Genomic DNA, 25,196 nt, shown 5'->3' on the forward strand with positions numbered 1-25,196 from the left:
GGATATTACAAATAATACTAAGCCTAAGCATTGAGGTAGTAGTTCTATTTTCACGACATTTTCATCTGAACAACTAAACGAATATAGAAATAGTGGAGAAACTCTGCGAGTTTTAAAAAGCCATTTGGCGGGAAATTTAAACTCAAACTTTCACTCGATCATCGATTGCTGGCTCAGCAAGAAGTGAATAGGAGGAAACAAGCAACGAACAACGGAGGGGACTCAGCCCGGCTGTCAAAGGGCATTCCTCTTCAACAGAAAATCTCCATCAAACAATTTTTAGGTAGTTGGGTATTTTCATTTAATTTGTCGATTATGTTGGTCTATAGGGTTTTCAATTTTTTGGGGGGAAAAATTGATCTGATGATATTTTTAAACTGATATTTGGGATCAGACTAGAACAGGGTCAAGAGTAGAATTTTTGAAGTTTAAAGCAAAGACCACCAAAAGAAGAAGCTTGAATGAGCCGGTTTACTATGCAAGCACTGAGCGGGTACAAGCTGGATACGTGTATTCATGCAATCAAATCCTTATAAGCTAACAATAAAAAAAAATTCAAGGGCCAAGAAACACACACACTCTCAATCTTTAACTGGGAACAACTTCAAGTGTTTCTTTACGCCAGTGTAAAGAATACCATTGTTGGAAGTAATTCACACTTTGAACTAACACTAAAAATCTGGTGAAATTTTCAGCCTAAAAAAGTGTTCAAATAACGATTTTTTTTCCCCCCATTTTTTTTATGCACTTTAAACCAACACTTGAAACTGTTCCACTTCAAGAAATAGAAGACATGGGTAAAAGAAATAGCGGACATGGGAAAAGTGGAGAACTTAGAAATGAAAAAAAAAATCAACTTTCAGTCTTTTTTTTTTTAAGAAGCACCAAAGGTCATCCTTGTGGATGACATTTGCATAGTGTATTTTCCTCTTTCTTTTTGCAGCAAAAAAAAATTAGTGATTATCAGTAAAATTACAAATTTCCACCGAATCCACTATACAAAGCGCATGTCGTTTGTTCTTAAAATGGAATGAGATTTTTTTTACATAATTGTGTTCCATATGGAAACAAGTACACTGGGAAAAGTGGTATAAAAATATAGACTACAAATTATTCTGGATTGTAGAATAAATCCATAATCGAGTTGACCTGAGTCTGTACTGGCTGCTTCTATTTTAAAAAAAAAATTAGATAAAAAAACATCCCATCGGGCAAAATTTGGCAAGAATTGGACAACACTTTGACCTGTACTTTGAAATCAAACATCGACAGTTCAGCATGTCTGACAGTAAACAAGTCTTTTTCTTTTGTAAACAACCACTCTAAATCTGGTAAAATTTCAAAGCACACATCTATATTGAACTAAAGGAGTCTAAATTCTAAACACAATCTCGCTAAGGTAGAACATTTTTTATTTGGTGAGTTTAATCTTGAATCTTATGGTTTGTTTTTTTACATTTGATACAATAGGAAGTTTTGTCTTTCAATACTCTAGTACTTTCCAAGCCTATTGTGCATAATCGGCAACTGATCATTATATACATGAGTGTTTTTTTTAACTTTTACTGTGTCTAAGTTAAGCTCTTCTGGTAGCAAGAATTATGAGTTGGTTGTTAAATGTTTCACAGTACACTGCTCTAAATTCTACATGAGAAGTTTAATGAGCGTGGGGTAATTGAATACTTAAATTTTTTAAAAATCCTTAAAAGCACCTTTGAAAAGCTTAAAAATAAGTTCTTTCTACCGATGGAAATGCACATCCAAAAGATAAATGTATCCCTGTTAATGATTTGGATTTTCTACTTTGAGGAAGTTGGTAAAACAGTCTGTCAGATTAATCTACTGGCTCATCACTACATAACTGAGTTCATTCAAGACAGTGCGTTTTCTCGAAGGGGAATTAACCAAAAAAGGAAAAAAAAATGCCTAAAGTAAACAACGATCGCTAGCACCGAGACATATTACGTTCTTTTTATTTTATTTAATTCTGTTGTTTTTTTTTAATTTGAGAAGCTTCTATTCACACAAAAGTCTATGCAGTTGAGGTTTTTCAAGAAGGCAGCCTACACGAAGCATACTGGTTCGATCTCCCAACCAAACTCTGCGTTTCCTCCGATGTCGCTTGTTCCGACATCAGTGATTGGTAGACGGCCGCTCCTTGTGGTGGTGGTGTATTCCAGTCTCGTCTCGTGCCATTGGCCATTCTTAACCTAGGTTGAATAGACAAGACCCCAACAATCAGCCAATCAAATTTCCTGGTCTATATGCTAACTTGTTGGAAGTGCATGTGGCTTGAATCAAGTTGATTCAATTCAATTCTAAATGGTTTTAAAACATTACAAAGTTATTCCAAACCCCATTATCTTAGAGAGAAATGACAACCACAGGGTTTACAACCTATTAACGGAAGTTTCAATTTGTGTTTGAATTTTGAATATTTTTTTTTCCCTTCAAATTTGAAACATGCAGGTTGAAAACTAGTTTCATTTGTTTTATGTTCTTTCATCACAACAAGATAAAATGAAAACACACATAATAAATCCACTGAGATGCTGGAAGAACAACTTCAACATTTCAACAAATGACTTAAGTGGTGGCCCTTCAGTAGCATCCAGGCATCCCAATTGATCTCAGTTGAGAAATTTGTTTCCAAATTTACCAGTTGTACAAATGAAAGAGAATGCTGCAGTATATTTCCTGTTTCCAGCATCTTTCATGAATGCTCTTCTCAAAATACTTCCGGTCTAACAAAATTGCAGAGCAACAAGCCCAGGGGTGTGAGTGACCACTGATAGAAATAGCTGAAAACAGCTGAGAAAGATGTAAAAAAGCTGAACTTTTGAAATCTCCTATACTTTTGTACACAGCAAGTGAGGGAAAAAGCTGAAATCCAAACAAAAAAAAGCTGAAATCAGCTTTAAAGCTGAGATTTCACAGCTGAGATTTGGGTCAAGTGGATTTTTTTTTGGGGGGGGCCCTTAAATTTGAGCCCTGAAAAATTGATTGAGAAACATACTGCGCATCCATCATCGAGAACATCAAAATACTTCCGGTCAAACAAAATTTTAAAGCAACAAGCCCTTGGGTCAAGTGGATCATTTTGTGGGGGGCCTTTAACTTTGAGCCCTGAAAAATTGGTGAGAAACTTACTGCGCAGTTATCAGCGAGAACATCAAATCGGTTGCTGGGGACTTCGTTTTCCCTGGTTAGCTCGATGTCTATGCTGGTCATGAGCTTGAGGTCAGCGTTGGAGTTCTTGCAGTGGTAGGTGATGCTCTGGGAGACGGTGGTGGTCAGCAGGCGGAGGAATGTCAGCTGAGACTGGTCAGTGACATTGTACTCAATCTGTGGGAGTTGGACACGAGAGACAAAATCATGAATACAAGAAACGAAAGAAGAAATCATGAATATAGTACACTGATCAAATTTAGTTTAGGAACCCCCCCCCCCAAAGAAATTAAAGTGCATAGTGTTCCTTATCTCGCCTTCCACCTCCGTGGCCCCCTTATTTCGCCTTACCCTATGCACTTTAGGGGGGAGGGAACATACAGATCCGTTTCAGGCAGGATTTGAACCCGGGGCCACAGAGAAAAACCGATGATTTCTACGTTGCAGTTTCTCTGTAGGTTTCTTCAGACTTGCAAGCTACATGGATGGTTTTTATTTAATCCTTGGTTTCATTAACAGATATCAAATAGCAATACCTTGTCGGTATTCAGGAGGGAGCTCAGGTAGACAGTCTTGGATTCGCCTTCCCAAGTCTTATTCAAGAACTGAAAACAAGGAGATAAAAATTGGATCAGTCTAAAGTGGAACAAATTGATTATACGGTAAATCTAGGCTTTTTTATGGTCAAAATGTTGAAAGCTCAGCCTGACATTTATGGAATCAGAAATAAGGTACAGTAAACCCTGGCTCAGACAGCACTCTCGGAATTGCATTAGAGACGATCGGGACTTTTGTCAAGCGGTCGATTTAAAAGATATGACGAGTTATACGATGTTGACTTGGCCGGAGTTTACTGTAATCCCTTCCATTCAAACAATTTCTTCTCTTCAGTTTCCTTTGAAGAATACAGCTTGTCATATTTCACTTTTTTGTCCTAAGTAAATATTTAAAACAAAACAAATTGGAAAGATCTCCGAGGAATGTCCTTAATTGAAGGAGTGTCCAAAATGTCCTAAAGCTTGTCAAAGGTACGAGAGCAATTGAAACCCACCTGGGCAACTTTAGGCTCAACGCAAGTTTCGTTGCTGTCTCTGTCGCAATAGACTCGGATGGCATCAGCGGTGCATCCCTGGTTGGGATCGATGTAGTAATAACCTGGAAAGGGAAACAAGATCAAACCAACTCGTCAGCTTAACTCACTCCAGATTCCCGATGCTTTGCATCAGTGTGGGCCTAAAGAGGGTAAGGGAGGGGCAACGAGTAGGAGGGAACAACAGGCAAGCATGGAGGAGTTTGACTATTGTTGATATCGTTGGCTGGTGAACTGTGAAGGGTATGCGCAGTGCAGCACACCATGAAACTGAGGAATTAGAATCCTGCATTGAACATGGGTTCGACGCCTAACAGAGAACATGGGGCTTGTGTTCTTGGGCAAGACACTTAACTACAAGTGCCTCTCTCCACCCTAGAGTTTCATTGGGCACATGTGAGGGTAGAGGCCAGATTGTGCTTGTGAGGGTAATAATTGTGGGGCGCTTTGGAGACTTAGCATATCGTAAAATACAGGGCATGGGGGTGTAGTGACAGTCGTATAGAAACCTACCGCTTGGGAAGTCAGTGTTGCAGAGGAACAGATCCTTGCAGGTGCGTGCTGGGTTATCCTTGGTGCCTTCTGGCTTCTTGAGGTCGTTGATCTGCTTGTCCAGAGAGGCCAAGACCAGACTGATCTCCAGATTGTCCATGGGCTTGGCCTTAGCCTTGGAGGCAGCATCTCCATACTGTGGTGGTTGGAGTGGGGCGAGGGGGGGGGGAGGGGGAACAAACATGCCATAAAAGGGTTTAGTTCAAGAAAATGATGCAACTGTACCCAGACTGATGAAAAACAAATTCAATTTTTCTTCTTAATGCTTTTTTTTTTTTCTCAAAAGTTCTTGGTAAAAAAACTTGAAAATCAGGGGGATTCATCCATGCTTTGCAACCTCGGCATACCCTTCCTTTTGCTTTGGAAAGGATTATATCGCCACCTGCATCACGATGTGATGAATGTGACAGTGTCGCTGCACACTTGAAGCGAAAGATCGTCTGTGGACATTGTGCACATGAAACGTCAATCGGTGGCAACTTTTCAAGATGCATCACTTCAGGGTGTGATCGACCATGTGGAATAAATAATGAGCAATACTCACGTAGCCATATGATCCTGCGTACGGGTCACCTCCCTTTCCTCCTCCCGAGCTGGCGTACGGGTAGCTTAGGCCATAGCTGGCTTGCTGTAATTATTAACATTAAAATGAAATGAATGACAATTGCAGTTTTTATGTTCACAAACAAATTCACAAGTTATACCACTGATTTTTTTTTCATTGCTTTTTTGGACCTTAAGTTAATCAGATTAATATTCAGCAGTAAAATTTACATCTTTGTTTGTTACTTTATCTTCTTTAAGATAGGTAATTTATTTACAAAAACTATTCTTTTAATTTGTAATAAATTAAATATTACTTCGACAAATTACAAAGATGTGAACAGCTTTGTTTGTCACTTAAACTACTTTCAAGACAGGTGATTGATTGGAAAAAGTCATTCTTTTAATTTGTAAGGCATTTAATATTACTTTGACAAAAGACAAAAATATGAACTTACCACTTCACCTGGGGGTCCCTGTAAAGCAAAGAGAGAAGTGAATTGTAAGTAAGTGACAAAGTTAATTATATGCTAGAAGGATCTTTTTCACTGCCTGGATCAGACTTTCTCCCCCAAAATTGAATTCGTTAAAGTCGTCAGAAATATCCTCAGATCGCACCGCAGAGCAACTAGAATCCAAACAAATGTATGGGTACCTGTGAAGGTAGAGACCAGATTGCTCTGATCTAGAGCCCCTGTCTCGTCGTCTGACCAACAGGGGTAATAGTTGTGAAGCAGACATTTTGATATAAAGCGCTGTATGACCACATTAGTATTAAGTGCACATGCACATGTCACACCACTCATACTGAAATTTGTATCCTTGTGGAGACATTTCTTTGTTCTCGTGTACTAAAGTTTTCGAGTTTGAAAGTAGTTTCAAAATGCTCTTATTTTAACCAGAATTAATCTCCTTGGCTGAATTTCTGACTTACTATCCCTTTTCTAAAACTCTACCATTTGCGACAAATCAACATACCTTGGAAATTCCAAGTTTTTGAGTAAAATCCATATATCTATTTCGTGAAAACCTTGTGGAGACGTATTCATCTATAGAAATTGCCCTGTATACAATCTTTTGTTCCCTATTGTGTGCATGTCTCCAGAGGGCACGGTGTATCAGATCGTGTGAACTGAGCATTTTGTTTTACTACCCTTGTGTGTGGACACAAAAAAAGAACGGTTCAACTTCAAAATATAAGAAGTCACAACTTACTGGAGGTCCTGGGGGTCCTGGTGGTCCAGCAGGTCCTTGTTGTCCATCCTCACCACGAGGACCACGTGGGCCCTGTCAAAACCAAACAAAGACGAAAGAAATACAAAAATGTTTAAGGAAACATGCAATAGGATTTTTATGACTTAGATACATTTAAAACAGCTTTCTTGCCATGTTAGTATGACTTTCCAACTCCCTTGTAGCAGTAAAAGGAAGAAATTGCAACATTTGAGTTTTTATGCTAATGAAAATTTCCATATTCATGAGCCAAAGGGTGATGTCATTCAAGACAGAACAGTAGTGTCTCTGTAGCTTTGTGTACAAATGTATATCAAAACTTTCCTTAATTTTCTTGGGGCAAGTTCTTCTTTTAACTTGTTTATCATGTTAAACAGCTTGTTTGGACAATAGTAGTTTTGAATAACATTTCAACTTTTTTTTTGTGGGCAATTTGGAAGGACTAATAATTGAAAAATTACCACTTTCTTGTCACTTCCAATGAAAACAAGTATTTAGATCTTGTATGTATTGTTGCAACACATAGTAATGTGCATGAAAACAAGATGAGCTGAATTTCCACAGCATGATTCCTTTAACTTATCTGCAAATCGGAAAGGCTTCTTAACATTCTTGGCGTTTATGACAAATCCCTGATGTGTCTATACTCGGAATGGTATTTTAACCCTTCAATTAGGTATGGAAACATTACCTAGCAGATTGGAGCTGTGCTGAACTGCAGTAAAAAGGGCAAAAAAAGGTCTTCAATTATCAAAAGCAAAACTGTTGTTGTACACTCACCTCTTGTCCAGCATATCCACGTGCACCAGTTACTCCATCCTTTCCATTGGCACCTCTCGATCCTGGGGCTCCCTGAATAAAACAAGAAAACGAAAAACCATTTGAGGTGAAGTGTGGGAAATTAATGTGTTAGCAAATTGTCTTCGGGATCAAACTTTACTGTTTGCTGAAAACGCGTGCCAAACTTTTCCAAAGCACACCTAACAAAGAAATACTTGAAGACCAGCGTTTTTGGATCAGTAAGAGGCAGACAGCATCAAATACAATTTTTTTGATATTTTTTTGTTCAGTTCTCTTTTCCCAGTTTTGGTTTTTCTGTTGAATATGTCATATCTGCTTGTTTTGCTTAATCTGATTGTTGCAGGTAATTAAATCGTAATTCTGGAACTGATTGCAGCGATGACTCTGGCTGAAGACAAAAACCGCAGATGATGAAAATTCACAGCTACGATCTAGACCACTTACTCTAGCTCCTGGGGATCCGGCCCCACCGGCTTGGCCAACCTCACCACCAACACCCGGAGGTCCCTGGATACCAGGCAGACCTGGCATACCCGGATGTCCCTTCGCTCCTTGTGATCCTGTAGCACCACGCTCACCAGCGACTCCGGATGGGCCAGAGGGTCCAGCAGGTCCAGTGTTTCCACGCTGTCCGGAGGGGCCAGCTGGTCCAGCGGCTCCTGGGGCTCCAGTATCGCCACGCTCTCCTGAGGGTCCAGCGGGTCCTGGGGCACCAGCTATGCCAGGGGCACCAGGTGCACCTGATGGTCCAGTAGATCCTTGGTCGCCCTTGTCACCACGAGATCCGGTTGCTCCAGTGGCACCATCGTTTCCGCTCTCACCCTAAAAAAAAAAAACGAGCCCAAAAATGGGTTGCTGCAGTTAACCATTCCAACAACACAACGGCAAAAATCGGTACTAGGATATGAATCACATGTATGGTTCACTCATTCCATCTGCACTGACTGTAACTATCTCAAAAGCACTGCTGTATACGCTGGCCAGATGATACATTCCCCGAGTCACATCGAACTGAACGGTAATTAGAACGACTTGACCACGCTGACCAAAATGTATTTTGGTTTTAGACAAGTGGACGAGTAGCCTATCAAGTTATTCAGAACGATGGCCAGATTGACACTAATGTCACAGGCCTTGATTAGCCTATCATTAAACGTCCCTCTCCCCAAACGAAATCATACACCAGTGTGATATATTGACTCATATTTATTAAAAAAAAAAAAAAAAGGACTTACTTGGGCACCAGCATCTCCTGGAGCTCCGGCGGGGCCAGGGGCTCCTGGGGCACCAGGTGCTCCACGCTCACCTTGAGCTCCATCATTACCAGCACGGCCAGGTTCTCCCTAAAACATCAAATTATTGATTTTTATCTTATTTGTTTCTTTTCAGAAATGAAAAACAAAAAGACTAGTATTACAATACACACTTAATGACTTACTTTAAAAGACAAGATTGTGGACTGCTTCAAAGTAAAAGGCAACCGTATGAAAGGTAATCAAGACAACAAATAAACCCTCTTTTTTTGAGTGGGGGGGGGGGGGGTTGGGTCATGTCTAGCTTGGAGCATTTTGGTGGCTTCAAATACAAAGTTGAAGACAAAATGTAAAAAAGTGAACTTACACTGGCACCGGGTTGACCAACAGCTCCACGGGGTCCGGGAGCTCCGTTGACACCCTAAATAAAAAAAAATCATGAGATCATGAAATGTGGATTAACATCTAAACCAAAACCAACACTTCTTGCGACGGAAGCTAATGACGAGCATCACACGGTTTCTGAGAAATATGTATCACAACGATCTAAAAATTAAATGCGAGGATCATCTTAAATTAATCTTAAGATTTGTCTACATCTCATTTCAAAATATCAACAATTTTAAATTTCTTTTTAAACTTCTACTCACGAGGTTTCCAATTTGTCCAGAAGGTCCAGCAGGTCCTGGGGGTCCTGGGGAACCCTGTAACATACAAAAAAAATTTGATAAATCAATAAGTTGAGAATTTGATATCAGTCCATCGTCATCACTTGGGAACGGTCAGGGTTGGCTATGATGATACTTTTCTTCTCTTCCGTACCAGTATGTGGATTGGGTTTCCGTCCCTGCCTGATTTCATTCGTTCTTCCTGTAGTATTAGTCCCAGCTTGTCCTCCCACCTCCTAATCTGCATCTTTTTGTATTTTGTTTTTTTATCAACAGCTTCTTTAGGCATTCATGTTACAGTTTGGAGGAAACCGTAGTTTCTTCATTTCAAAAAGAATGAAGCAAAACCAGAGAATACAAAAGGTAACGTACGGTAGAACCATCGCTTCCTCTCTCTCCTCTATCTCCGCTGGGTCCGGGCAGACCCTGAGGTCCCTGTTCACCTGGACGTCCAGTGGCACCAGACTCGCCGCGAGCACCCTAACCACAAAAGAGAAAATCAAAATCCTCAATCAGAACAGAGCGTGTAAGTCTCGCCGGTCATTGTTCATTTCTATGTGAATGTCTTGGTACCAAAACACTGACTAGTCTAGTCACAGACTCCCGTGTTTCAAGTTAACCAATTGGTATATCCCTGTGATCCATTGATCAGTTGAGGATCAACAATTTGAATTTACACAAGTCATTAAGTTGTAATTTTTTCAATATATTGTAAACTGTAAAAAAAATTTTTTTTCGAAATCCCATTTATTGCCCTTGAGTGGATGGGCCCGGTCAGGACACAAAATAAATGCAAAAAAAATTGGATGTCACACATGTTGTAGATCCTATTTATGGTGCCCGGATGTGTTGTATTCTCGTAAAATCCGACAGATTGTTAAGGTCAACTTGCTCCCTCTATGAAGACAAGCAGCAGGGAAGCCTCCAATTCAAGATCCAAGCAACTGCACAGAGCCAGTGATTTTCAGCATCACAAATGTCAACTAAATGTTTAGCATCACATGACTGTCCAAAAATTTCATTTTACGTAATACCAACAGAAACCGATTTCCTGTTTTTGTCATGAAGTGGAAAAATCAACTAATATCCGTCAAACTCTGTGACTTGAGAATTTAGATTAAAAAAACGTGACTTTTAGCTGGCAAATTTTGTCCAGAACTCATACGATTACGAATGTGTAAAGTCTACTAACTCATGAACATTGCTCCAAAAGCTGCGTTTTATTTTTTTTAAAACGGCTTATTTTATTTGTTGCTCAACATCGACTGCGTCTACAAGTGTACAGCAGAATTTTAGCGGCAGCGCTTTGAGCTTTGAAAACTTGATAAAAAATTCCCAAGGTAAGCCAATCCCAAAATACAGTCACACTTACTGGAGCGCCATCGTTTCCTGCAGGTCCTGCTGGTCCAGCTGGGCCGGTGGGTCCCTGGATTGGAAAGAAACGAGAGGTACGTGACAGAATCTCCTCCCCAACTGATCATATTTAATCCTCTACACATCCAACTTACACATTTTAATATACAAAATGTTGACCAAAAAGGTGACAAAATGTTTCTTTTCATTTCAACTGAATTTTTTCTTTCTTAAATTTTCAACTCATTTCATCTGGAAACAAAAGCCCTTTTTAAAGTTCAATATACCAAAAACAATTCAAAACTTCATTTATATTTGTAATACATTTGTGAGCAAAAATATTTTTAATGAAACCCAACAAAACGTGGATTGTTTTACAGAAACGAAAGACAATGAACTACACACACACACAAAATAATTCACTGAGTTTCAGTGAGCATTTTAAAGGGAAGATACAACATTTGCAAACATCACAAAACGAAATGATCAAATTATCACGAAATACCTTACTGGATTGTTAGGGAATGACAGTCTAAAGCATCCTGCAAAATTGTAGCTCGTGGTGTGCTGACATTTTTACGAAAAAATGGTATCTCTCCAAAGCTGGTGGGCCAACCAGCGTTGGAGAAAACTGGCTCTTTTCAAAAAGTGCTCCTAATTGTTCACAATTAGTTATTCCGCATTTTCTTTGCGATTGATTACACACCAGTGAATGGCTACAAGCCTGCTAGACTGATTCTCTGACCGTACAATTCCCCAAAGTCTATACATTGTTCTGGTTCATCAAAAGTGGGGTCAGGGAACCAGACTACAAGAACAGGATTAGTTTTCTTGGTTTTTCCAGCATCTACAAGCCCAAAACATAAAACAAGTCATTTTAACAATATTTGGTATGTTACTGATCCTCCACATTCATATATTTCTGAAAATTGCAGCAAAAGCAAATGTTGTACATTCCTTAAAGCCTATTTACTCCGATCTGAAAGGTTATGAAGAATACTTACAGCAAGTCCAGGTGCACCAACTGGTCCCATTGGTCCCGAGGGTCCCATTGATCCCTACCAAAGAAGAAAAAAGAAGACAAAGAAATAGACTTTAGACTGGCATCGCTACGCTAAGAATTTAATTAGTAAAAATTTACAAATCAAGGGAAATATGTAGTCTGACAAATATTACATCATCTTAGCACATGCCCAACTTCCAGTCTGCAAAACAACAGAACTTTTAACTCGGAAATAAAACAAATAACGTACACAGGATTTGAAAAAAGGCCAGACTAAAATGTTTGCGTATGAATAATGATATGTCCGTACTATTGTTTGAATCAAACGCTCAAGGCATAAATGTTTTGTTTCTGCTGTTTAAAGTAATGAGCTCACCTGTGCTCCAGTCTCTCCACGATCACCTTGTGGGCCAGAAGCTCCTGGGGCTCCCTGCAAAGTGGAAAGAATCAAACAAGATTGAATTGTATTTTGGATTATACCACTGTCTTCTCAATGTTTTTAACTTTTGATTGCTGAAATTGCTTATGGTTTTGATAGGCAGAGATTGGTTGGTAAATAACTAGAAACTTTTTTTTTTTTTGGAGGCTACTCTTGTGTCATTTATCAGTTATTCGTTCATCCCGACAGTCCCGTTGAAAATCAACTTTTTCACACGCACCAAATCTCGTTACCCCGCACGGTGTAAATCGGACCCTGAAGTACAGATTGCAACTTACAGCAGGTCCAGCATCACCCGGTGCACCAGAAGGTCCAGCAGGTCCTGGTGCTCCCTTATCTCCAGCAGGTCCGCCCTCTCCGCGAGCTCCTTGGGCTCCAGGACGTCCGGGTCCCCCAACGAATCCTTGAGGTCCTGGAGGTCCTTGTGCTCCTTGGACTCCAGAGTCACCACGTTCTCCCTGGGCACCGGCCGGTCCAGGCTCGCCTACATCTCCTTGGTCTCCCGGCATTCCTACGGCACCGGAGGGGCCGACGGGGCCCATTGGTCCCATGCTACCATCTGAACCAGCTGGGCCAGGGGCACCGGTGGGTCCAACAGCTCCAGTAGCTCCAGAAGGTCCTGGGGGTCCGCCGGGTCCTCGCTCACCTGGGGCACCTTGGGGTCCAGATGGTCCTGGCAAGCCTGCGTCTCCCTTGGCTCCAACGTCGCCCTTGCGTCCATCAGAACCGCTGCGTCCACTGGTACCACGCTTTCCTGGCGGTCCGGCAGTTCCTGGGGCTCCTCTCTCGCCCTGGCCTCCACGTTCTCCCTGTTAACAAAAACCCAAAGATATGTCTGTAACGCCGGCTACAAAAAAGGCTAATTTTCTTACAACTTAAATATGTATTGAGATACTTCCTCCACCTCATCCCAATATCCATAGCTGCCAACTTTTCAAAATCCTAATTAGCAATCAACCTGCGTGGTCACTTTCAACTGCTTGTATATTAACAGTGTATGTACCAGCTTTACCAACTTCGAGTACAGGTGCATGGTTTACATGTACACGTACATGTGCATACCCTTCTTGTTGTGATTAATAATGTACTGTAGGCCATGATAGGATTTAAATTTAAAAAAAAAAAAAAAAAATTATAATTTTTTAAAATTAATTTTGTTTTACTGTCTGTATTTGTTTGTTGAAGTCAAATAAATATAACAATAATAACATGTGCGCATACTGTTTTGAGATGCATGCTATCGATGTTGAGTTTCGAGTTCGTATCATGTTTTTACACACAATAATTTAGGGCCACCGTACGCAATAGAAATATCCCGCCAACATACCTTGCAAACGCATGCTGATATATCTTTTCTGGACGTTGTGATAAACTCAAACTCTATTACCAATTCTTCCAACCATACTCTTATTAAATTCCATGATCAAAATCTCGCACTGATGGGTCTCATCCCGGCAATAAGCGACCAATTGTGCTCACGATCGTCACTGAAAAGTAGTCACAGTACACACAACCACACATCCACGAGGTGCACATGCACAAATAATGACACACCATTGAAGAATATTTTTAGTCTAGTCCTCAAGTACTCCACTGCGCACACCACATTGATGTCTATCAGGTGCTTGACCGCATTGCTTATAAGACTTGTCACCAGTCCATCCATTATTGTAACATTTCGCCAGAAGTTTTTGGGCAAAAACGATACTTTACAAGTATTTCTTTTTTCGTTAGGTAGAAAATTTGTAAGTTTTTAGTGGCAATTCTTATTTTCGTAATTTAAGAAACAATTCGTAATAATTACGAAAAATTCGTAATAGTTGGCAGCTATGAATATCTATACAACCATTCAGATTAGTCCCAAGGGGAAAAATAGAACTAACTGCTGCTAACAGTTTGTACAAGTTAAAAAAAAAATCTAAAAAATATTTGGTTTGGAAAATAAGACAAAAAATTGTGTTTAATTTCTTAAAAACTTTTATTTCACTTTCTATTCTTGTTGCATTGGATTTCATTAATATTAATAATGTGTTTTGCATTTGTTTTTGGTTTTATTAATTTTTTTTTTTTTTGGGGGGGGGCGGGAAATTTCATTTGGTGGGGGGGGGGGGGGGGGGTTACAACAATAACTTACTCTTGGTCCAATGGGTCCGGATGGGCCAGATTCGCCTGGTGCTCCAACATCTCCAGCAGGTCCCTGCTCACCCGGGGCTCCAGTTGGTCCAGGTGGGCCCTGGTTGGACAAAAAAAATATCACATTGTAACGTAACAAAAATAAAATGCAGTTCATGACAAGCGTCAATTCAGATTTTCCAACGTAATGGAAACGTAAAGCTGCAAGAATAACTTAGTGATAGATAAGAGGATAGACATTTGTATAAAACTGATTGTCAACAGAGGGCCAGGAAGTGTTGCATGGTCGTAGTATTCCTCTCGAACTGATATTTTGTTTTCCTTTTGTTTAGTACAAGAATCATTCGAATCACTCGTGTACTTTTCAAGTTACGGAGTCTTAAATACAGTTTTAAGGTTCTGTCAACGGATCACTAAAAAAGATGTGTAAAATCACATAAGGATGCGTGTGAATTGTTTTCGTTTTGCTGGAAGAACACTCACCATTTGTGTGATCCGTGGACAGAACTTTAAAACGGTGGTTGCGTTTAAAACTCCGTTTTAAACTTGCGTTTAAGTACATGAGTGATTTGAATGATTTTTGTACTAACAAAAAGCTTATGACTGAGGCTTTCATATCCTAGATTTTGAAAGTGCTACATGCAGAACTTCACTAAAACAATTGTCCCGACATTTTTTTTTTTTTTTTTTTAACTCACCCTGTATTGGATGACGCGTAAGCGGAAGGTGTTGTTTCCCCCCTCTAAACAGGTGTCACAAATGACATCTACCTACCATTGGTCCACTAGGTCCTTGTGGTCCACCTGAACCTCTCTCTCCGACGTTTCCAGTTGGTCCAGCTGGTCCAGCAGGTCCAGGGTTTCCTTGTTTGCCGGCTTCACCCTGTCAGAGGAACAAAAAGAAAATGAGTAACATTTGAGGCTTGGCATGGTGGAGATACTAATGAATGAGGAGTCTGCGGAAACACCATGTGGGAATCATTTCTCAACTAAGAGAATGGTTCTGAGAAGAACCAGAGGTATAAACTTGACGTTGAAAATGGTTTAATCCCCCCTCCCCCCCCCAAAAAAAAGTGCTCTTTCTTCTTTGTAATTACAATTGCTCTCCTTGTTCCACTTAAAAAAAAAAAATCCCTCCCGAAAAATTTCAATTTGCGAAAACTAATATTATTACAGCTTTACATAGTTTGAATGCAACAGCAGATGAAAAACAATCTACCAGAGTTTTGTGAAGGCAAAATTACTTGAGAAATTTTGAATACCTTGCACTCCGAGAATGATTCGGACATTTATTTTTTTATTTCGTGCAATCAAGAGCAGAGTAACTCAAAATAAAACATGTGTTTTTGGGGGTTACAGATACCAATGATGGACAAAAAATATGAGGGTTTTTTTTTCTCAAAAAATGGTGGCAAAGAATGGATGTAGTACAGCCTTTAACGTATCGAGGAACAATTGAGCACGAATCAGGATGGCCAATCGTATTTGTTTTGGTTTCTCTTTGACTTACCGGGGCGCCTTGTGAACCTGGGGCTCCTGGGGCACCGTCAGCTCCACGCTCACCCTGTCAAAAAATTGAGAACGAAAAAACAAACCCAATGAGGCTGTTGTTTGTAGAGCGAGATGATTTTCTTGTCTCATCGCCACAAAGGATAATGCATAGTGTAAAAAACAACATGGTTACGATCTGAAGTCCCAAAAACGAAACAATAAAAAAAAAAAAAAAAAAAAAAAAAAAAAAAAAAAAAATGATATAAAGAGATGCACGGTTATTGCCTAAAATACAATCCATGGTGAACATTTGAGACAGTTACAAATGTGCGAGTCCGTAAAATGCTTACTTGTAGGGTAATAATGATGTAGCGTCTTGAGCACCAGTCCTGGTGGATACATGCGCTTTATAAATACCCACTTATTATAACTATTAGAGCACCCATCTTCAAATACTCTAAAATTAATAAAATGTCGGTTTTAGAATTGTTTTTTGTTGTTTTTTCAAGAATTTATAAAATAATGGATTTTTGGTTGGTTGAATTTACCTGTGCTCCTGCAGATCCTGGCAGACCCTGAATTCCTTGAAGTCCACGTTGTCCCTGTATGGTGAGAATTTTTTTAAAAATTTCACTGTTTTTAATAACCAAGAAGACATTAATTTGCGATGGACACTAATTTCGTCATAAATGAAGCAGAGCTACATTAGCCCGATCAAAAGGCTAACATTGACTATAAGGCAACCTTGTCTACAACTAAACAGATCTTCGTTCCATCACAAACTTTCTAAATGTCTTGTACAAGTTTAGAGGTTTTCAAAATAGTTCTTACCATTTAATAAAAAAAAAAATGAAATATGAAAAAATTCATACCTGGGCACCTGGGGATCCCGGTCGGCCATCTTCACCGGATGGTCCCTGTCAACGAAAAAAAACCCAGAAGAATAGAAACTTTCAAAGCAAATCCATGAACAAAACAAACCGAAAAATACATCTTCCACGCAAATACGTGAATTCTCAGTAATACTTTAGCTGGTCCCCACATTTGCCAAAAATAGCTTCCATTCATCTTTTTTTTTTTTATAAGAATAACATCAACTGTAGACTTTTCTCATTCTCAGTACTGCCCGAAACAACCCTGTCAGTTATTGCCTCTACCGACTAAAACTGCCGAAGTTCTGTATGGTTCTCATGCGAGTTGTATACTTATCGTACCGAAGGATATTTGGTGCGCACAAAGGGCGTCAAACTCGTAAGTTGTGTACATCATGACATCGTAACGTCACGCGTACGCATTACGCAAGTACAAATTAACAATAAATGGGAAAAAAAGAAAAAGCATTCAAACTCACGGCTTGTCCTGGCTTGCCATCACGTCCTTCCTTTCCTGGGGCACCAGTCAATCCCTTTCAAATTAAACAGAAAATAAAATTATCGATACAGATATCAAGGCCAAAGAAGTGGTCTTTTTGTGCAAAAACATGAATCAGCAAAAGAACACCACCGATGACTACAACCAAACTAGTCGAGACAGTCAAAAGGCAAATTGGAAGAAAAATTAAAATGGTTCCCTGACAACGAACACGGCATGCTGTCAGAAACGTTGAGCTTCCCACCAGATCTTATCAGAATCACATACGAGAGACTTCTTGTCGCACGGTTCAACTGCTCATTTCCTTAGATGTTATGAGGAAAAACATGAATTTAAATAACTTAAAAACAGCGGTTGCTGAAATCATTCTGAAATAATAATATCAACTTCAGTTTTGACCAAAAAAGTTTGGATTTGATACTTACTCTTGATCCTGCAATTCCGGGCTCTCCAGCACGGCCTGGCTCACCCTGTATTTCAATGCAAAAAATGAATATGCGATATTAAGTTAAAACTAGACAGAAATTATTCACAATAGCGACTCACAGATTTGAGTCAAAACTGTAAAAAGTGTATGCTTGTCAAGTTTATTTCTCACAGACTCTCTGACGGCGCCGCACACACAGCGTCAGGAACATTACTTTGGTACGGGGTAAATATAACTATTACTCAAATAACAAGTTCCTCTGTTTGATTTTCAAAAATTCTTAACAAATTCTGCCATTACGATGACTGCTGCTCAATAGTATTTTTCTTTATTACTTGAAGTTCTAAGTATGTTATTTGGCAAAGGGTACAAACAGGGGGCAAGCGGCCAAGTGGTTAGGGTTCTTGACCCATGATTGGAGAGTCAGGGTTTGGAATCCTGCTACTGGCCGTATGTTGTGTCCTTGGGCAAGCCACTTCACCCCAACTCTCTCTCCATCCAGGAGTAAAAACGGGTACTGGCATTAGCTGGGGAGTGACTTGTGATGGACTGGCATCCCATCCAGGGGGAATAGAAATAATGTCAGTTGTTTCTCCAAGGAGACACCGCCTGATGGGCCATATTGACTCAGACTTTACTTTGTACAGAAGAATACCACACCAACACCAACATTTAAATCTTAATTTGGCATTTTAGCGGCGAAAAAACAAACAAACCCACAAACATACCTCGTTACCCTTCGCTCCCTGCTCTCCGCGTGCTCCCCTCTCTCCTGGGGGGCCCTAAAAGAGACAAGACAATGAACTTGATGAATATTCATGATGGCTGGCCTTAACAACACATGATGAATACAATCAATAGCGTTGAAAAATAGACTGCCCGAAAAAATAGACTGAGTTGGGTTGGAGAAAAAAACAAACTTCACAAGTTAACAGAGAACTTGTGCTAATTTAAGTAGTGATGCGTAGCTCATGGCATTTTATGTAATAACGTTTCCACACATAAGGAGATTTCTACTACTGCCATCACTATTTCCTGCCAATTCTGCCTTTGAAGCTGCTTTTTGCCATGTGTTTTACTGTCTTCTTATGAGTCTTGAGTCATTATTTACCCGAGGTCCTGGTGCTCCAGAAGGTCCAGAAGGTCCCATTGGACCAATAGATCCCTGGAAAAAAGGAAAAAGAGACCAGAAGAATCTTTGAAATCACATCAGAAATCTGAATTTTCACAATAATTTTTTTTTCTGAGGACTGCAATACTTCTTCTCCCTTCTAAAGTGTCTTTGTGGAATTTTGTAATGCTTGTCAACACACAATTCTGGTGCTTTATTCTGATACATGTTAAAGGGGCACTAGGTCCTGAAATCCCCGAAAATTTCACGTTTTGGATTGTTTACTTCAAACATCTGGTTGAAAGGAAACCAACCTAATGTCTAACCGTTCCTGCCAAAAGACGGATAAAAAACCGCTTGTTTACATCGGACACATGGATCACAACTACGTTTTTAGGGTTTCTCAACGTCCGCAAAAGGCGAACACTTTACAAATGAATCACAACTAGCATCCAAACAGCTCGAGTTTATGGGGTCGCAAAGTGGACCCCAAAATTCGTTCTCGCCCGCACAATACAGGAATAACACAAAAACACCTAGTTTTGAAAGGATAGTAGTGTGGGTGTTTATATCCTACTTTTAAATGTTATTTCCGATTAACATCATCTCGTTCAAAGCGCGTTTTGTAGCCCAATTGGGCTGTTCCAGGACCTAGTGTCCCTTTAATCTTCAGTATTCCAACACAGCTTACATTTGTTGAGGAAAAGCAGGGAGAGATAATTGAAGTACAGAGATTGAAAACCCACAAATAACGATCAACCTCTACTCATTTTTTTTAGCAAATAGTACTTTTTCCTGCTTTGCAAACCATAAACAGAGAAAAAAAATCAGTCAAATTTTCATGGAGAATCATTAGTTTACATTTCCCTAAGGTTTCCAAGGAATGCTGATTTGCACACTGCAATTTATTGTTTTGGGCGATAATGCTTTTTATGGCCCAAGAAAAGACTTTTAAATTAAAAAAAAAAAACCAAAAAAATTACACATTACTCACGCGTTCTCCAGCAGCTCCTGGTGGGCCAGTAGCTCCTGGTGATCCTCTAGCACCCTGGTTTGAAATAAAGAAACAAGAAATCAGTAAATTGGTGCATGTCAAATATAATACTACCACAGAGGTTATATTTATGTATCTTTTTTCAGGAGAGATAGAGAGTACTATTAAAGGGAGGGAGCATTTGTTGACTTTATTAGTCTTCTTACAAATTGTAAGAGGGGATTTAATATTGGTGTGAATCTTAGGGGTGTGAATGAGATGCAAGAATGATAATTCTCATGTCCAACTACTTTGGGGAGTTTGCATTAATTAACATTAAAAAAAAGATGACAATTCTTCTCACTCTGGGTCCATCCTGTCCTGATTCTCCAGAAGGTCCTTGTGGTCCGATCTCACCAGTAGGTCCTTGTGGTCCAGCCTCACCGCGCTCACCTGAAGCACCCGGTGCACCTTGGTCTCCCTTGGCACCGGGGGCTCCTACAGCACCGGCCAGTCCTGGGGGTCCGGTGGGTCCCTGGAAGCCTGGTGATCCCATGGCGCCGGTGGCGCCAGTGGCTCCCTTCGCTCCTTGGCTTCCATCGCGTCCGGCTGCTCCGGGGGCACCTGGGGCTCCAGGCCCACCATCACTACCGCGCTCGCCTCTTGTACCCTGAACACCTTGGGGTCCACGTCCACCTTGGCTGCCTGCGTCTCCCTTTGCTCCCACAGGTCCGGGCATACCGGGTGCTCCGGTAGGTCCTGGTGGGCCTGACGGTCCCTGCGATCCTGATGAGCCATCGGCTCCTGCTGGGCCGGTCTCACCCTGAGATCCAGTACGTCCTCTCTCTCCCTGTGGTCCTGCGGCTCCTGGAAGTCCAGGGGCTCCCGAAGGGCCTGTGGCACCATCAGATCCTCTTTCTCCCTTTCCACCTGTGTCTCCCTTCATTCCGGGCAGTCCAGCGAAGCCAGCGTGTCCCTTCATGCCTGGGCTGCCGGGTCTGCCCGGGGCACCGCGGGATCCAGAAGCTCCTGGTGGTCCAGTGGGTCCTGAGGCTCCATCCTTGCCATCATCTCCCTGTAAAAAAATATATACAAAAACTGTCATAACTGTCTACAAAAACCAAAGAAAAACAAAAAAACACAAGACACTGATTTTTGGTACTTCTGCTCTTCCTTCTATCCACAGAAACATTCACATTCCTAATCATTAAACAGGCGCAAAAATGTGTGCAAACTACTTTTTTGGGGATGTTATTGAAATATTCAAGCAATTAACAAGATTTAATCCATGGATAAGTTAAGAATGTTTCAAACTTACATCGTTTCCATTTCTGCCTGGGGGTCCTGGGGGTCCGCCAGGTCCTGCAGGTCCCTGAGAACAACCAAAAAAAAAAACAATCAGCCTTTCTTCAGATCTTTATCTGTGCTTCCTCCAAGTTAGAGGGGGAGGGGCTATGGAAATTTGGAGGGGTGAGATCTATCATGTCTCTAGTCTCCATCCCCAGCGGTTGTAGGGCAAGACTTTTTAGCTGCGGAAAGCAGCTCAACAAATCCTCATGTCTCTCTGTTTAGTTGGATGCTTGGTAAGTTAGTTAGTAACAAACTTCAGCAATGGCCTTGCATGGCTATAAATCACCAATTTATGCAGTCTTGGCAAATTGGGTCACAGGGTCAAAAACCTGATGTTTGTACTGAAAACACTACTCCTTCCAGAAATTACATGGCACAATCATGTCACGCATGCTTCAACACAAATGCGTCGACCCGCAGCTTCCTATATCATGCGCTTGTTTGGCATAGAATCTTTTTAACTACTGAATTGACAAAAATAAATGTAAAAAAAAAAACCAAGGAATACAGTAGGACTCTTTGAATATTTCATGAATTACTTTTACTTACCGCGGGTCCTGGTTCTCCAGTTTGGCCAGCAGAACCAATCATTCCTTGTGCTCCCTAGAGGAAAGCAAAACATGAAACAGTTGTGGAACAAAAAGGCCATGACTTCTCTGTGCTTTCATGATTTAAGTTCTAATGTTTCTCAAATAAAAATACCAAAAATCAGAACAGTAAAAAGCAAGAGAGTTATCAGTGTTTTACTATCAGACAATAGTCAAAACTACAGTGCACGAGTCAAAACAATCATGTAGATTAGATATCTCCATTTCAAGTACTTTTACTGTACAGTTTATACTGGCTAGTTTGTGATGAATCCTTTTTTGTTTGCTTTTTAAGTTAAGCCGTCTGACTTTTTGATTTTTGAACAATTCTTCCAACTTACTCTCTGTCCTGGGCTGCCTGGAGGACCACGTGGGCCAGGGGGTCCCTAGCAAAGGAAGGAAAAGGAAGAAAAAAAAAATGTTAACTGTATTTACTAATTAACAAAAAACAATGCACACAGTCACACTGAATAAGGTTTTGTAAACATGAATTTTCCAATGATTTTTTTTTAATTTAAGGCATGCATGCACCTGAGAAGAAACCAAAAATTAGAGGAAATTCAAGCTTTACAAGATTTTAAAAAATGTGTTTTAAGTTACAAATGAGGAAAAATCCGCTGATCCGAGGTTGCACGCCTGCTAAGGGGGTTTCATGAATGTCTCAAGTGCAACGCTAAATGACTTCTGTACAGACGCTGGCCATTTCAACTTTCAAAAGATGTTCACTTATATCCTTTTTTTGTGAATTCCCAAATAATGTTAATGTAAGGTGAAACAGGGTTTTATAGTGGACTGTAGTAGGCAGGATTTGAACCTACCACCACTAGAACAATGTTCTGGTGCTCTACCAACTGAGGTATCCAACCCTATGTTTGCTGTCTCCCAAAATGTCACAATTTTACTGGGGGATACACGAAGCTGAACTAACCCTATTTTTGTTGTCTCCCGAAATGTCAATGTTTCATTGGGGGATGTTTGAAGCTGAACTTAGGTCTGGGGTATCTGTGAACCCCACGATGGCTGAATGAACACACATAATGAACCTCGATTGGGTGATATTTCATAACTCACCTGAACGGAGGCTTGTGGGTACTGGAAAGCGCCGGGAAGAACACCCTTGTAGCCTTGTTGACTGACTTGAGCATTTGCTGCCAACTGAAAAGAAAAAAATAAACAAACCCAAAACTCTGGTGAAAACATTATCATGAAACGTCTTGATCCTGCCTCTCTGCTGTGAGTTACGATGTGCGAGGCTATTGGTTAAATAACTAGAGTGGTCCAACCATCCTTCGCTAGAATAAAGTTAGTCTAGCTATGGTTAAACCACAGTCCCCGCCTACACTTGCTCCAAGTTGACCTCCCAATCAAAAGTGACAAGAACAATGATGTGCTGTTGGTTCTACGGACGTTTCCAAAGCCGTGGCTTCATACCAGCTTCAGTTCCAGGAGATTCAGACCCTGGCTCAACATGGGTCCATCTTCTGCTACAGGAATTCATTAAATCCGGATTTGTAGTGAAAGCTGGAGGGAAAGCCGAGGTTTCGAAAACCCCCACGCCTGTTTATTTGAGAGATCAAAGGATTGCTCTATATTTTACCGTTCCTGGGCTGCCAGGGGGACCCGCCCTGCCAGGAGGTCCGGGTAGGCCGACCCTTCCTCTAACTCCTGTGTCTCCCTACAAGACACAGAAAAGGAGAAAAAGAAAACAAAGAAGGATTATTTAAGTTCCTTCCCTTGCCAGACTCGAAGCAAGCTGTGGTTTATGATGAAAGTAAATAAGGGAAATCATGTTTGTTTTCTCTGTCTCTATTGCTTTCTCTATTTGCTTTATATAGGTTTTCCCGGCTATTTTAAAAGATTTTGAACTCAAATTCACCAACTCTATCATTTCATTTTGTCCACGAATAATTTCACACGCTTTAAAAAAAAAATTAGTAATTAACCATTCATTTTCAAAGTTCGGTCATCCTCTTTAGTCACCGGGTCAGGAATATTCGTCATTACGGATCAAATTTGTCCAAGCTGTTGCCCAATGACAGCATTCAGAGATCCAATTCGTCTCATATAAATTTATTAGACGAATTTGATTTTTGAATAACACGATTCGGCGTAGACAAGACAAAATCGAATACTCCGGGGTGGAAAACGTGTGCTCTTTGTTTGAATTTCATTGGACTAAATTTGAAATTGTCTGACAAAAGAGGAAATGAAACATTGGAAGTGCACTAAATTGATTTTGCTGGACGAATTAGAATGTGAGAATCGGTGAATTCGAACGAAAAATGTTTTAAAACAGCAGGGAAAAGTTAAAGTACATGGCCGATTGGTAAAGTTCAGCTTTTGCAATGCAATCAAATTTTCAAGTCATAAAAAGGTTTTTTTCATTGCAAATGTATGTGTGAGGTAGAGAACACAAAAACTTTAGGATTTTGACAGCCGGAGAGGTTTTGCTAATCACATTTCAATAATGGAGACAAACTAAAAAGAAGGACAAAATTCTATTCAGCATTTTTTTTTTTTTTTTTACAATTAGTACAACCACTGACCACTTACCTTCATTCCCTGTGGTCCCTGTGGTCCTGAACCTCCACTATCACCACGTGATCCCTAAACAAAAAATGTAGAAATTTGAAAATAAAATTACTCCATGAATGTCAAAATATGTACAAGAATTGTGACTCTTTTGACGTTTTGGAATGACTCCTTTATGGTTTAGCCACAACAGCAGTTTTGCCTCTGTCAGATGTTAAGTAATTATCCAACTGAATAACTTTTGTAAATCTACTTCTGACCAATTAACAAGTCAAAAACGAATGTGAAGAAATCCTTGTTCTTACCGTTGGGCCACGGGGGCCCGGCAATCCGGGGGGTCCAGCCGCTGGTGCGATCTGTTGCAGAGCAAAACAGACGAACATGGAAATTAGGTTGAATCCACTAAAACAAACTTCTGCACTTCTTCTTCTCAATTTTACATATCCCAGAGTGAAAGAGCCCGTTTTTAAGTCCACTTGGGTCCATCCGAAGCAGTGTACATGTAGTAGTCAAAGTGCCAGTAACGGATCACGAGTGCATCACAAGTCTGGTCACAACCAAATCACAAGTCGATTCGCAAGGCCAGTCATAAGTAACACGGGGTGAACAGTAGTAAAGGATTCATTGCCACATTCATTTGAGTGACTTAGGATTGGATGACTTGTGATTTGCTTGCGATGGCTTGTGATCCATCACCCGTACATCGACATCAACACCGATTTGAGGTGGTACTGATCGGCTAATTCCGTGGTGTAACTCACCCCACTGCCACCGGCTATGCCGGCACCAGGCTCGCCCTTTGGTCCTCTATCTCCCTTCGGTCCAACCTGTCAAAAATTGGGTGACAAAAAGTGGAGAAATCCCTGAGATTAATACCCACAGACAAGTACAAATCATTCAGGAAAAGACTATTACTTTTACCATGGAAAGACGATATTGGCTTTCACCACTGTATTACGATACGGCAGGAACCTACCAGGTATATATTAAGACCAGTGTGAAACAAGAACAGATTTCTTTTCCTTCTAAATCTCTTGTATGGAAACATTTTATGTTTGATATTAGTAAATTAAGTAAGACAAGATTTCGAGGATTGACTTACCAACTTGCTAGGAGCTG

General features: G+C 40.4%; 1 protein-coding gene across 1 annotated transcript in view; it reads right to left on the reverse strand.

The window, feature by feature from the left end:
- Positions 1-457: 457 nt before the first annotated feature.
- The window catches only part of LOC119729774 (collagen alpha-1(I) chain-like), a 44,161-nt gene continuing 19,422 nt past the window's right edge, over positions 458-25,196 (reverse strand). The window contains exons 2-39 of the mRNA XM_038202516.1: positions 25,180-25,193; positions 24,839-24,904; positions 24,383-24,433; positions 24,099-24,152; positions 23,143-23,220; positions 22,617-22,700; positions 21,887-21,931; positions 21,508-21,561; positions 20,927-20,980; positions 19,973-20,683; positions 19,630-19,683; positions 18,636-18,689; positions 18,253-18,306; positions 17,523-17,567; positions 17,078-17,131; positions 16,599-16,643; positions 16,275-16,328; positions 15,746-15,799; positions 15,011-15,118; positions 14,238-14,336; positions 12,382-12,912; positions 12,041-12,094; positions 11,666-11,719; positions 10,681-10,734; positions 9,681-9,788; positions 9,291-9,344; positions 9,008-9,061; positions 8,623-8,730; positions 7,832-8,209; positions 7,367-7,438; positions 6,569-6,640; positions 5,812-5,829; positions 5,355-5,438; positions 4,772-4,946; positions 4,220-4,323; positions 3,705-3,773; positions 3,151-3,345; positions 458-2,210 (exon numbers count right to left, since the gene is read on the reverse strand). Of these exons, the coding sequence (XP_038058444.1) occupies positions 2,064-2,210; positions 3,151-3,345; positions 3,705-3,773; positions 4,220-4,323; positions 4,772-4,946; positions 5,355-5,438; positions 5,812-5,829; positions 6,569-6,640; positions 7,367-7,438; positions 7,832-8,209; positions 8,623-8,730; positions 9,008-9,061; positions 9,291-9,344; positions 9,681-9,788; positions 10,681-10,734; positions 11,666-11,719; positions 12,041-12,094; positions 12,382-12,912; positions 14,238-14,336; positions 15,011-15,118; positions 15,746-15,799; positions 16,275-16,328; positions 16,599-16,643; positions 17,078-17,131; positions 17,523-17,567; positions 18,253-18,306; positions 18,636-18,689; positions 19,630-19,683; positions 19,973-20,683; positions 20,927-20,980; positions 21,508-21,561; positions 21,887-21,931; positions 22,617-22,700; positions 23,143-23,220; positions 24,099-24,152; positions 24,383-24,433; positions 24,839-24,904; positions 25,180-25,193 (4,163 nt within the window). The 3' untranslated portion in view covers positions 458-2,063. The remainder of the gene's footprint in view (positions 2,211-3,150; positions 3,346-3,704; positions 3,774-4,219; positions 4,324-4,771; positions 4,947-5,354; positions 5,439-5,811; positions 5,830-6,568; positions 6,641-7,366; positions 7,439-7,831; positions 8,210-8,622; positions 8,731-9,007; positions 9,062-9,290; positions 9,345-9,680; positions 9,789-10,680; positions 10,735-11,665; positions 11,720-12,040; positions 12,095-12,381; positions 12,913-14,237; positions 14,337-15,010; positions 15,119-15,745; positions 15,800-16,274; positions 16,329-16,598; positions 16,644-17,077; positions 17,132-17,522; positions 17,568-18,252; positions 18,307-18,635; positions 18,690-19,629; positions 19,684-19,972; positions 20,684-20,926; positions 20,981-21,507; positions 21,562-21,886; positions 21,932-22,616; positions 22,701-23,142; positions 23,221-24,098; positions 24,153-24,382; positions 24,434-24,838; positions 24,905-25,179; positions 25,194-25,196) is intronic.

Source organism: Patiria miniata, unplaced genomic scaffold, assembly GCF_015706575.1.
Source record: "Patiria miniata isolate m_02_andy unplaced genomic scaffold, ASM1570657v1 HiC_scaffold_21, whole genome shotgun sequence".
NCBI classification, from domain to species: Eukaryota; Metazoa; Echinodermata; class Asteroidea; order Valvatida; family Asterinidae; genus Patiria; species Patiria miniata.